The 14,430-nt window shown below is 35.5% G+C and overlaps 1 protein-coding gene across 4 annotated transcripts in view; it reads left to right on the top strand.

Moving 5' to 3' along the window:
• Positions 1–14,430, top strand: part of LOC141288308 (uncharacterized) — a 79,953-nt gene that overhangs the window by 10,173 nt on the left and 55,350 nt on the right. For 2 of the 4 annotated variants that reach the window (XM_073820430.1, XM_073820429.1), the window contains exon 2: positions 11,135–11,191. The exons of the other annotated variants lie outside the window; for them this stretch is intronic. In XM_073820430.1, the coding sequence (XP_073676531.1) occupies positions 11,142–11,191 (50 nt within the window). In that variant the 5' untranslated portion in view covers positions 11,135–11,141. The remainder of the gene's footprint in view (positions 1–11,134; positions 11,192–14,430) is intronic. 4 annotated transcript variants of the gene reach the window in all.

Raw genomic sequence — 14,430 nt, 5'->3', positions numbered from 1 at the left:
AGTAAGGTACAAATGTGAAAGAGTATCGTCCTATAGTGACAGCTTTTGTACTTTTTATTTCTGAGAGTGTGTGAGTCCATCCTTCACTTGAAGTCTTTTGTACTGTTTGGTTTCTCTTGTGGTCTCTGTGAATGTGCTGTAATAGCAGCTTAGATGAACTCTTTCAGTTCGAGTTTGTTTAAAAGCTCTTCTATCTAATGGTCTCATGACATGTCCAACAAGACCCTACTCATCACCACTGGTTGGTATTCCAAGACCGCTGAGAGAACATGTTGTTTACCATTGGGTTTCGTCCAGATTCTTTGCAAGTTTAGAAAAGAGACTTTTTGTTTATCATTTCTTTTCAGAGAATTTGCCATTTATTATTGTTTATTCTCCAAGTCCAGCTCCCTAGAGACAAACCGAATGTACAATAAGAGAGTTTGGTCTGTTTATTCAAACATAATGTTCCTTATTCAGATTTAAGGTTAAAAAGTGGCTTTGCAAAAAGGCTGAAAACATGCTCTGAATGTTTGGACGATCACCAGCTTCATCCTTACGTTCTGACCTACCTCCATTTTTCACACCATTTATGGTGCTTGCGCTCCTGTGAGAGTGCTGCTTTGTTTGTATCTACACCGTGTATCTAAACTTGAGCCATCCCATGAAATAAGAGTCCAAATGTTAATGTTCTGACCCCTTTTGTTTTGACCTCTGAGCTTGTTGATGTTGAGCTCAAGCTCTTCCTAGTTTCTCATCGTCTTGCACAGTGAATGAGGTTGTTGTTTTTAGCAGGCTTCTGCTATCTTTTAAGACTTGTATTCTCAAAGGAGTCTCAAGTCAGTGAGAGACTGTTTTATTGAAGTGTGAGTCGGTTAAATTTGCATATTGTGGACAGTGGGTTAAAGGGATAGTTCACCCAAAAATAAAAATGTGATGTTTAGCTGCTTACCCCCAGGGCATCCAAGATGTAGGTGACTTTGTTTCTTCATTAGATCACAAACGAAGATTTTTAACTCAAATCGTTGCAGTCTATCAGTCAAATAATAGCAGTCAATGGGACCCACGGCTTTGAGAGTCAAAAAAACATACACAGACAAAACAAAATTAAACCCTGCGGGTTGTGACGATACATTGAGGTCCTAAAACACAAAACAAGAAACTGAACAGTATTTATTTAATTTTTTACCTCTGTTCCACCGCAATGTCTTAACTGTCCTGAGCGAGTTCACAACAGCCAGTGCTCTAGACATAGTAGACATAGTGTGGTGAATCAGAGGTAAAAAAAATTATATAAATACTGTTCATTTCCTTGCCCAGACCGATTGTTTTGTGTGTTAAGACCTCAATGTATCGCCACAAGCCGCAAGGTTTAATTTGGTTTTGTCTGTGTATGTTTTTTTGACTCTCAAAGATTTGGTGCCCATTGACTGCCATTATTTGACTGACAGACTGCAACGGTTTGAGTTGAAAATCTTCATTTGTGTTCTACTGAAGAAACCTACATCATGGATGCCCTGGGGGTAAGCAGATAAACATCCAATTTTAATTTTGCGGTGAACTATCTCTTTAAAACTATGCATTTTATCTTTCCCTGTCATTTTAAGTAATGCTGACGCATCTTACCCCACTCTCCTTTACTCTGTAAAAATGTTTCTGCTGTGGTTTACCTACGGATTCTCTAATAATGAATCATCCCATATCAGATAGCCAGAATGATCTGCACTACTGGTTCAGCCATGGCTAAAAGAGTTTTGCACTTTGTGGTTAAAGTTCAGAAGAACCACAGAGTACAGATGGTTTTGTAGTATGTCTGGATTTATGCTGCCCCTGCTAACTACTTTGATTTTTTTTTTTTATCTATCAATCAATACAGCAGAGGGCTTCCAAACACAGCTCATTGAGTGTATGCGGTATTATAGCTTTAAATATCTCCCCGAATGGAAAGAAAAAGAAATATTTTTATAGAAAATCCAGGGCTTGATAAATGTTCTCTGTCTGTAATTGTAGGGTACTTTAAATATACAGCAGTGCAGTTTTATTCACAAAAAGCTCATGAAATGTCAGTGTCATAATTAAATAAAAGTCTTTCAGTGATGTATATTATAAAAATTAAATCTACAACTTCCTATGTGATTCCAATAGGTTCATTTCTTAATTATGAGGAATTATATATAGTTTAAAGGTGAAATATTGTGGAAATTTGACTTTTTTCCATGTTTAAGTGCTATATTTGGGTCCCCAGTGTACCAACCCAAAAAACATGAAAATAAGCTTTTTCTGCAAGCTTGTGAAGAAAAACAAGTGCATCAGATTTCACTCCAATCGTGACATAGTAAGGGGATCTTATTATAATATTACCGCCTCTTAATCTGCATGTTTCCACCCACGCAAGCGACAGCAATGTATCAATTCTAACGCCACAGAAAAAGTTTGAGCAAAGCTTGCTAACTGTTCTGTCGCTGACTTCACAGACAAGCACTGAACACTATTTAGAGTGGATTTATTGATTTATTTACTGTATATTACGCTGCTGCCACACAGATCTAACATAAACATGCAATTTCTTTCCCAGTTGTTTACCTTCACAGACTATTTTTGTAACTCCTTTGTGTTTTAAACATAAACTTGTGTGTATTTGACAGGTTAGGCACAATCAGACATGAAAGAGAACTTAGTACTCAGATGCCATGTGACAGCCGATTTATGTGTGCAAATGCTTCGGATGTGTGCGCTCAGAAAACCCTAGATCAGAAGTTTAAACTAATATGGTTTAAAACGCCTGATTTCAGCGTGATAGACATGATAATCAAAACCAATCAGATGTTTTTTGTCAAAGTATCTGAGGTATGAGCTGTAAAGCAGCAGCTCATTTGCATTTAAAGAGAATTGCACGAAAACAGCATGTTTTTGCATTCACTCAAAATAGACATTTTTAAAGTGCTATAACAAATTAACTGTGAGGTATTTTGAGCTGAAACTTAAATTACATATTGTAAAAAGTGGCTTAATAGGTGTCCTTTAAAGCTACTAACTTTGAATATTTGAATCTTACTAAAATTAACTTGATCATCAGTACTATTATGAAGATATGGTGGCTTTTTAAAAGCAAAATTGCATGATAAACTTTATGAACATTTAGAAAGTCATAGAAGATTGATTTTTTTTTTTTTTTTTGCTACTGTCTCATAACATAACTGCCAAGTAATAGACCTCATTGTTAAGTGAGCCATATTATGTCCATTAAATGTTTTAGGATGTTCTTTCTCTTCAAATATAATTTAGGGAATGAGATGGGAATGGTCACCACTTAAGCTAATGTTGTCATCTAATTGAGCTGAATGGTGACTGCAGCCAGCTTAATAAACTCATTATAGCATAGTTTACTCCAGGTCCCTTAGCCTGAAGAATGTGCAGAGTAACACTTAAAATAATTGAATACACTGCCATTCAAAAGTTTAGGGTCTGTTCGATTTATTTGAAAGAAATTATTTTTATTCAGCCAGGAAAAGTAAAGACATGTAATGTTACAAAAGTTTCTATTTCAAATAAATGTTGTTATTTTAAACAACTGTTTTCAGCATTGATTCATAAAAAAGGTTTCTTGAGCAGTAAATCAGCAAATCAGAATGATTTCTGAAGGATCATGTGACACTGAAGACTGAAGTGATGATGCAGATAATTCAGTTTTGCATCACAAGATTAAATTGCTTTTTAAAATATATTCACAAAACAGTTATTTTAACTTATAAATGCAGCCTTGATTGGCAGAAGAAACTTACAGATCCCAAACGGTAGAATTATCAAGAATGGACAAGATAATTTGCCACTTTATTACTTAATGTGCACTTTTGACAAGCTGCACTGGTTCATAGTGGACCACAGGGCCTGTGACATAATGAACAGACTCTCCGCCTGATTTGCATTCTCGTCAGATGTTGTCCACTTCAACTAATGTCTGGAGAAAGCACCGCTGTCCTTTCAGCCTGAGTGGAGAACATTATTTTGACATTTTCTGAGGTACTCGGCAGATGGTGTGACTTGAGGGAGTCCATCAGTACATTAAAGTCGTTGTTGATGTGTGGTTCCCCATCGAAGCCTGTGGAGAAGCTCAGCTCTAATGCAGCATTGCATAAGAGGATTGTCAGGATGTTGAATGACAAGGCTTGGCATTCTAATGACTAATCAACGTTTTGGTTGTAACTTGCAGTTAAGTTGCAGTACAGCTGCACCAATAGATGCTTCATTTATGTTGAGTACATCTGATCTATTACTCTATTACTCAATAAGTACATAGATTTTTTTTATATAGATGATATTCATACCGTTGGGGGTATGAATACTTTCTCAAGGCACTGTATGTTTTCATCACGTCTGTGTCATTTCTAATGAAAAAAAAAAAAAAATTTGCTGGTTGAATAAAAGTAACTTTAAGTCAGAATTTGCCAGGGGTATGAATAATTTCAGGCTTGACTGTATATATAAAAAGGGAGATTAAAATCTTTTTGCGAATTAAGGGATTTTTTTTCTTTTTCTCAAATTTTAGGTCTTTCCATCATTCGTTTCTGATGCAATACTTCAAAATGCACATAAAAGCCTGAAATTATTCATACCCCTGGCAAATTCTGACTTAAAGTTACTTTTATTCAACCAGCAAATTTTTTTTTTTTTTTTCATTAGAAATGACACAGACGTCTCCCAGAAGATAATAAGACGATGTACAAGAGACATCATTGTGGAAAAAATGATTACTCATCTTTTATTTACATTTGAACAAATGGTGGCATGTCCAAAATTCTTCATACCCTTCTCAATAATCAATAGAAAAGTCTTTATTGGAGGCCAGAAGTCTTCTTCTTTGTCCAGATGAGCATTTGCAAAGGCCAAGCAGGCTTTTGTGTGCCTTATCTGAAGAAGGGGTGTCCTCCTTGCTCTGCATCCGTGAAACCCAGTGGTGTGCAGTGTCTGTTGGACTGTCTGCCTTGAGATGTTGCCACCAGCATCATGAGCCCAGATTCATCAGGATGGCCTTGGTGGTGATCCTTGGATTCTTCTTTTGGCTTCCGACAGGTCCTCTGAGATTTTTCACAGTGCGGAACGTCTTCTATTTTTTAATAATACACTGTAGCCACTGGAACTTCAAAACATTTAGATATGGTCTTATAGCCCTTTCCTTTCCTGACTTGTGAGCAGCCACAATGCGCAGCCGCAGGTCCTCAGTGAGCCTTTGTCTTAGCCATGACTGTCCACAAACCAACAGCAGAGAGCTTCTGTTTTTCACCTGTTGAGTTGATTAAAACAGCTGTTCCCAGTGAATCAGGGTAATTAAGATGCTTTAGAACAGCTTGGACTATTTGGAATGGTATAGAACTTTGGATTTTCCCATAGACTGTGACAGTTTGCAAAGGGTATGAATAACTTTGGACGTGCTACTTCTTGTTCAAATGTAAATAAAAGCTGAGAAATATTTTTTCCACAATGATGCCTGTTGTACATCGTCTTATCTTTTGGGAGAAGCCTGTGTCATTTCCGGTCAAAAAAGAAAAAACTTGCTGGTTGAATAAAAGTAATTTTAAGTCAGAATTTGCCAGGGTTATGAATAATTTCGGGCTTGCCTATATGTAACATTTAGTTATATGTGACCTTGGACCACAAAACCAGTCATAAGTAGCACAGGTATATTTGTAGCAATAGCCAGCAGTACATTGTATCGGTCAAAATTATCAATTTTTCTTTTATGCCGAAAATCTTTAGGATGCGTCCTCTAGGCCGGGGGCACTATGTGGAACGTCTCCGTCGTGACCCGTGTCTGAAGCCTACATACAAAAACGACAACAGTGTTGGCCGGCAACAGCTTATGATGTCACTTCCGGCACAACTCATCGCTGCCGGTTCGTCACTACCGGCGCGAGTGATTTTTAAATAGTTGTATCTCAGCCAAATATTGTCCTATCCTAACAGCTTATCCTAAGCTTTCCAATGATTCAAGTAATTCTGATGAAAATTGACCTTTATAACTGGTTTTGTGGTCCAGGGTCACATATAGTTTAATAAAACAATGTCATAGCAAATAATATGCACACATTGATTATATTTTAAATTGTGCATTTTCCATGAGTTTAGATTTATATTACCTTCAACTCAATCTTAAACGGTCACAAAACCCAAAAACACATTTTTTGAGATCTTAACAGATATATACATGTTGCACACTGCTTAAAACAGTAATACCTGTCACGAAATATATTACAAAGTGGAAACTGGTCATTTTTATGCTTTTTGTGACCATTTCATGTATCCAGTTCTAAAAGTTACATTTGAGGCTGTGACGTAGACGCAGTTTTTTTTAGCGCTCATTGGCTGCGTGGCTTGTACAGTACCTATTTACGTCATTGGGTTGACGCCCCCTTTTAAGCATTATTAATGAGCAGTGTAACATTATACATGACATAGGACTCAAATAATCCAATCTCTGCATTGTGCTTTGCATGAGCTTTTGCATTATTTATGCATTGGACAGTAGCACTTGTGCCACTAGTTTACGTTATAGCTGGCTTGCTGTTTCAGAGTCATGGTTAATGTTTGTGCCTTTCTTCACTGTGACAAAACAAATTGTTGTTTTCGTTTCCCCATTACGCGACCAGAGCTACAGTTTGGCGGCACGCTGCTGGTTTGCGGAGTCCTACGAAAATACACAGCAAATTTGTCTGCAAGGAACATTTCGTACCGGACAGTTTTTGGAATTGGGGACTTTTTTGGAAATAGGCTAAAGCTGGCCGCAAAGCCCCAGCAAAAATAACCAAAAGTAAGTGGAAAAGTAAGGAGATATTTGAATTATTTTTTAATAAACTAGTAGCCTATAGCTAATGAAAGAGTTTTGTTTTCGATTTCAATTATTTTTAATTATTTCTTTACAGTTCCGGATGATATGTGACCATGGACTACAAAACCAGTCATAAGGTTAAATTTTACAAAATTGAGATGTATACATCATATGAAAGATCAATAAATAAGCTTTCTGTTGATATATGGTTTGTTAGGATCGGACAATATTTGGCCGAGATACATCTATTTGAAAATCTAGAATCTAAGGGTGCAAAAAAATCTAAATACTGAGAAAATCACCTTTAAACTTCTCCAAATTAGGTTCTTAACAATGCATATTACTAAATCAAAAATTACATTTTGATATATTTATAGTAGGAATTTTACAAAAAATCTTCATGGAACATGAACTTTACTTAATTTCCTAATGATTTTTGGCATAAAAGAAAAATCAATAATTTTGACCCATACAATGTATTTTTGGCTATTGCAACAAATATACCCCAGCGACTTAAGACTGGTTTTGTGGTCCAGGGTCACATATATTACTCTTACCTTTGTGAGCAAAAATGAAGTTTCACATCGCACTGGCGCCTTTGTGTCCGACAAAGTGCGCTCCAGCTCTCACTCCCCGCACAAACGATTGGATATGCGCCCAATAGCACACATTTAACTAGGTTAAACGATAATATTGTGATATGCTTTAAGTTTTTTATATCTGTGGATCTAAATTTAAATCGCAATGACTTGAGAGGGCTAAATGTATCTGTCTGTCGTTGGCCGCTTGGTCGTTACTTTAAAAAACAAAAACTTGAATTTAGCATATAAAAAGTGTTCCAAATATATTTCTAAATTAACTTTATAAACTAAATAAACGAAAATAATTGTAATCTCTTTGCTATTAAAACAGCAGCTGTGTAATGGGGAAGAGAAAAAGTTCCAGTCGGATTCGGGCCAGTAATTCTGATGAGCTGTCAGAAAAGGTCTGGGCAAGGTTTTAGGTTATATAAATAATTTTGATATAGGCTAAATTATTTATAAACACCGTGCCATTTTTTGAAATTCGTTCTTTTATTTAAATAGCCTACCCTTTACGGTGTCAGTAATTACTGTGCTGCTCATTTCTGACTCCGAACACGAACAACTATTATTAGATAACAACATGATGAACATGTATTACATTAATTTCAAACTAGATAGTGTCTGCGAAACAAAAATTGTCAACTTTGCTTTTGTAGCGTTCATATTAGAGCTGCACAATTAATTGTTAAAAGATCGCAATCTCGATTCGACCCCCCTCACGATCTTAATCCAGCATTTATACGATTCAGCCAATTATATTCTATTTATATTTTACAAAACTTTTGCTAGCCTAATTACTGCACAGACTGCTGTGAGCTGATGCAGTGACAGATTCGCCGTTCTCTCCAACATTACATAACCATTTAGACTCCATCTTCAGCGCACATTCTGTCAGATGCAATTCATGGCGCCTCTGTCTCAATATACTGTACAACACGGCATTCATTCACATCAAATGATAACTCAGCGGCAGAGATCCACTCACACAGAGGCGTAATTTCCACTGGGGACATGCTTTTCAAAATCCCGTTGGTGTCCACCCACTTTTAAATGGTTTTGTTAAAGTAATCTCTTGTATTGTAAAATGCACACTCAGCGCAGCCGAGAGTTTTGCGCGGTCGTTAAAACAAAACCAAAAGTAAAACGCGCACACGCATTCAAAAGCAATTTTAATACCCTGCATTTAGAGAGCGACTCCCCAACGCGCGCAAATTAATATATAACATAAAATATCTGGGCTGTTATTAGTATGTGGGCTATAGTTACTTGTGTAGTTGTGTAGATAGCTCTGTATCATGCTTAGAAAATTCGGTCTCTATTAGCACTTTGAATATTGAAAGAGTACTTTGATCGTGCCAGATTTATGGACCAGCAGAGCAATGGAACCATATATGAGCATGACGATCCATTACCCCTTATCTGTTACTGCCATTTTTGAACAGAGACGTGAAAATGAAGAATGTTAAATCTTTATAATTCATGGACAAGAACATTTAGTAATATGATTTTGATGTACAGTTTCCATGTTAATTCAATGTCTGATTTTAAAATGGCTTTCCAAAGGATGCATTTTGAAATTAAGTTTTCATCTGATATATCATTTCTTATTATTTCTAATGTGTAATATGGAAAAAGGCAACAAGAAAGTCTGTTTGTGAGAAAGGTCAGAACTCCTGTTATGAAGTAGATTTTTGAGGTGTACTCTTGTCATAAATTAATCTATGAAACTCTTGTCATAAATTATTTTCCTTCATAATTTGTAACACAAAAAAATGTCAAATATCTATTTAGGAGCCTTAAACCTTTCCAATGATATATAGTTTGTCATGATTAGATTAGGATTTATTTGTGACCCTGGACCACAAAACCAGTCATAAGTGTAAATTTGTCGAAATTGAGACTCTTACGTCATCTGAAAGCTGAGTAAATAAGCTTTCCATTGATATATTGTTTGTTAACATAGGACAATGTTTGTCTGAGATACAACTATTTGAAAACCTGGAATCTGAGGGTGCAAAAACATCTGAATATTGAGAAAATCGCCTTAAAAGTTGTCCAAATGAAGTTCTTAGCAATGCATATTACTAATCAAGTTTTTATATATTTATGGTAGAAAATTTACAAAATATCTTCATGGAACATGATCTTTACTTAATATCCTAATGATTTTTGGCATAAAAGAAAAATCGATAATTTTGACCCATACAATGTATTTTTGGCTATTGCTACAAATATACCTGTGCTACTTAAGACTGGTTTTGTGGTCCAGGGTCACATTTGTAAAATGGTGAAGTAAACTTGGCCATCCCACAGAGTGGACGGTGACAGCCATAAAATGTTGATAGTTTCTAGCTAAGAATCTTTAAATCGCTTTACTCTGACATAATACCTTTGTATGCTTATTTTTTAATGTTTAATGGTGATTTTATTAATTTTTTTTACATTATTTTTCATTACATTTCTTTAAATTTAAAGCAAAGTTTATTTCGTCTTATTTTACTGCTATTTTACTGCTGTTTGATAACCTGATGTTCAGGGGTAAATCTTTAAAATAAAAAAGTTCTCCAGAATCGTGAGAGAATCGTGATCTTTATTCTGAGCAAAAAAATCGTGATTCTCATTTCATTCAGAATCGTGTAGCTCTAGTTCATATACAAGATAAACTTAGAATTGTTAATTTACTATTATAAAAATATAAAATGCTATAAGTGTGACACTTTTATCGGCGCTTCATCTGGTTCGTCTTTGCGTTCTTGTGTATGCGCAAAGGTTCAAACGGATAAGGCAGTGGACCTGCACTGTCATCACTTTCATCTGCACTGTCATCATGTCATCTCAGAACCGCTGTGGCTGCTGCTCTCGGCGTGCGTGTGTTTACATTGTCAGTGTGCAAATTAGCTGAATTTATTCACTTATTGTCACTCCCACTTTAATCCAGTCTCCGCCTTGTCTCCACACTGTACCCCGCCCCTTATCCCCAGTGAACACCGCCCCCTTTCAGAAAGTTTTTTTAAACCAGAGGTGTGAAAGAGCACCTCTGAAACAGGGGGGTGATGTGACACTTTAAAGAACACTAATAATTTCCCTTTAATTCACTTTCCAAACTAACACTTAACACTAATAATTTTACTTATTTGTGTAATTTTTAGTAAGTCTCAAAATGAACATTGTTCATATTAAAATGTGATGTCTAAATTCACTTGTAGATTTTTCATTTTTGGTGTTTTACTTTTAATATGCCAGAACTAATGTATCCCATCACAAAATGTCGTAATTTTACACTTATTTTATTTGCTAAATTCTTTGCAGAATTTGTTGAATGAAGTTATTTTTGTTTTCTTATACAGAAAAACCACTGATGTGTATTTTATCAATGTCCTTTTACGACCTTTCTGGGCCTTGAACATAGTTGTGTTGCTGTGTATCCAGGGTCAGAAAGCTCTCGGATTTCATTAAAAATATCTTAATTTGTTTTGAAGACAAAAAAAAGGTCTTACAGATTTGGAAAAACATGTGAATAATTAATGACTGATCCCTTTAATGAAAGCACGTTTTGCATAAATGTATTACAGTCTTTTGTTTGATAACTCTCAAAGCTTTTCTTTTTTGGTTGGTTTTCTAGAAACACAATGTTTGAAGCTAACCTGCTAGCATGCTTGCTAATATCTTCTGCTTGAACGCTTCACTCCACTAACTCTCGCTCTTTCTTTCTCTCTCTTGCTCCTCCCTTCCTCTCCACATCCAAAAGTTAAGACATGAAACGTCGGACGTCATCACAGAACTCTGGCGTTGGAGGCAGTCCAAGGTCAGTCCATTAGTCCCTGTAGAGCTCTGAACGACCTCTCTGCTATCATAGTCACGCACTGGGTAATGATAAGAAGACGCTTTTTAGTCAGAAGAGACTCTTGGGAAAGAGGTCAGTTTGGTTTGCTTGATATGCTGTTAAGCAATAGCAAAAATAAAATGTAAATTCTGTCATCTTTTACTCATCCTCATGTCTTTCCAAACCAGTGTGACTTACTTTCATTCTTGGAAGGCAAAGGAAGATGCTTTGCATCCTGGCTACGCTTGCTTTTCTGTTAATCCACACGGCTGAGCTCCAAAAGTGGAGTCACGCAAGTATTATAGAAGCAGTCAGTGTAAATGGTAAAAGTATATTAATGGTAAAAGTTCTCAGAAGTAAAACCATAGTGTAATGACAGGAGCAAATTTGTAAATGTGTACAGAAAATGGTGGGTAAATATCAATTTTGGCAAAATTTGAGAGCAAAAAAAGTTGTCTATTGCATAACCATCTTGAACTTGTTGTGAATTCTGCGTAGGGAAATATTCTCTTAATCGTGTTGATTCCTACTGAAATGACTGGATTTGCCTGCGAAAATTCTCATAACAACATTAAATCTGACCGCACCTTATGTGTGACCCTGGACCACAAAACCAGTCTTAAGTCACTTGGTATATTTGTAGCAGTAGCCAACGATACATTGTATGGGTCAAAATTATCTATTCTTATTTAATGCCAAAAATCATTAGGATATTAAGTAAAAATCATGTTCCATGAAGATAGTTTGTAAATTTACTACCGTAAATATATCAAAACTTCATTTTTGATTAGTAATATGCATTGCTAAGAACCAGGGATGTGATTTTTTCCGGATTAATCCGGAATTCCGGATTTTTCGACCTGAAAATGTGACGTATTTGCGACCGTTCGCAAATGGCGGATGGCGAAGTATGATTCCGGACCGCAAGATGCGTCCATGCGGACCGTGAAAGCTTTTGACATAATAATAATAAAAAAAATGCCAAACGCTATTTCTAATAAATACATTTATATCAAGCACACTAGGGTCAGCGTTTGGGTGCAATCTTCCGTGCAGTGAGGAGAGAAAAGATCGGCAGACAGATGTAGCTTTCAGTGAGTGAAAAACGTTGATGGAAAATGCATTATTTTGGGGTTACGTCGCAAAATATTGTAAATATATCTTTTTATACTGTATTTTTATACATATTTATATTTTAAACCACGACGGTGAGCCAATGGATATCACACAAGCAACGTGAAAACTGCATATATTAAAGTGAAAGTAAAAACAGCGCTTTCAGCATCTAATGTGCACATTCTCTAAGAGACAATGATAGACGAATATACTTCATATGCTGATATTAATTTACTTCCCTAATATTTCTCTTCTGCAAAACAAAAAGAAACGTATTTTGTGTAGGCTAAGGGTTTTTTAAAGTCAGTTCTTGAAATAAAGCTCTTCATATTTATTGATGACTGTAGTGTTATTAGGGGTTAAGAAAGACTAATTATTTCAGGTTGTCTTAAATGTGGGGACTAAAAGGCAAGAATTGCGATGGAACTTTATAAGGTTATCCATTGAATAAATATGAGCGCTGCGCGTTTCAAAGTCAGCTGCGGCGCTGCTTTGTGTATCATTCTGATAGCGCCTCCTGCTGGAAGAGAATGATCTGACATTTTTAATCAGCTCGAACGTCTACTGTTGTCAAAAAGACCAATGTAAACAAATCAGTCAATGGTTTTAAGCACCAAACACGTAGAGTTGTAAATGTTATCTGATGGATCGACAAGATCATGTGTTATACAAATTTAAACAATTAAGGCAATAAAATACATGTTAATTAATATAATACTTGATTGACAATAATTGTTTAAATTAATATAAGAATTGATACTTTTGACTCTTGAAGGCTGGAATGTGAATTTTACAATTTAAGAAATCTTTTTTGTTTTGGGAAATCTGCATCTCAATTGTAAATCATGCTTTTTACAGTCATTTTAATAATTTATTTATTTATTAATTAAATTTTGTTCAGGTCTTTAAAAAAGTATTTAAATGTGTAGAATTTAAGATTAAATATGCTGCAGATACCCTGGTCTCGCGAAAAAAAAAAACATAAATAGTTTTTTATATATGTCTGGACCTCGAGCCGTTTTAGTTGAAGACCCCTGGATTAGATGATCGATTTTGAGTGATTTTCTACTATGGCAGGATGTTTAAGCTGCATTAACATTAACTTACTTGTATTTGCTAGCTATTCGGGATGCTCATTTCGGTTAATTTTCCCAACCAACAACCGCAAATCATTTTCCGAGGGGGGGGGGGGGGGTCTTAGTATATTTTCCTGCTTTTTTGTCCTTAGCCAATCACATGCCTGAAGAACTTCATTTGGACAACTTTAAAGGCGATTTTCTCAATATTTAGATTTTTTGCATCATCAGATTTAAGATTTTCAAATAGTTGTATCTCAGGCCAAATATTGTCCTATCCTAAATAAAACATCAATGGAAAGCTTATTTATTCAGCTCAATTTCAAAAACTGATCCATTTTGTGGTCCAGAGGAACATATGATGACTGAAGTTTCAACTGAAAATGAGAATTCTTACAGTATTTAAAGTGTGTCATTTTTTGTCACTAGTGCTGCCAAGTAATTCAAAATGATTTGACAAAATCAAAATTTTCTCTACTATATAGTATGCGAAAAAGCAGTATGCCAAAAGAGTAGTATGTCCGAATTCATAATAAGGATGTCCGATAATGATAAAAATATCATCTTAATGTTTCCTGGAATTTCTTTGGTAATGATTATTAGCTGACTCCCAAAGCTTTTAATATTCTTCTTATTCTGTGTGGTGGTTAATTTACTTAAAATCACTGGAGGAGTCATTGAATCATTCATTCAACCGATTCGTTCAAACGGCTGATTGGTTCAGTAACGAAACACTGTTGTGTGTTGCAAACAGTGTCGCAAATCAGTTGTGCTATTTCTGTATTTTTGTTTGTTTTTTGTGGGGGGATATACTCTATAATGTCAAATCGCATATCATTTATATATGTGACCCTGGACCACAAAACCAGTCATAAGAGTCATTTTTTGTGTGAAATTGAGATTTATACATCACATGAAAGCTGAATAAATATGCTTTCTGTTGATGTATAGTTTGTTAGGATAGGACAATATTTCTGCAATCTGCGGGTGCAAAAAAATCTAAATATTGAGAAAATCGCCTTTAAAGCT

This window comes from Garra rufa, chromosome 16, assembly GCF_049309525.1.
Source record: "Garra rufa chromosome 16, GarRuf1.0, whole genome shotgun sequence".
Lineage (NCBI taxonomy): Eukaryota > Metazoa > Chordata > Actinopteri > Cypriniformes > Cyprinidae > Garra > Garra rufa.
Note: the sequence above shows the minus strand (reverse complement) of the source record. Positions and strands in the feature narration are given on the sequence as shown.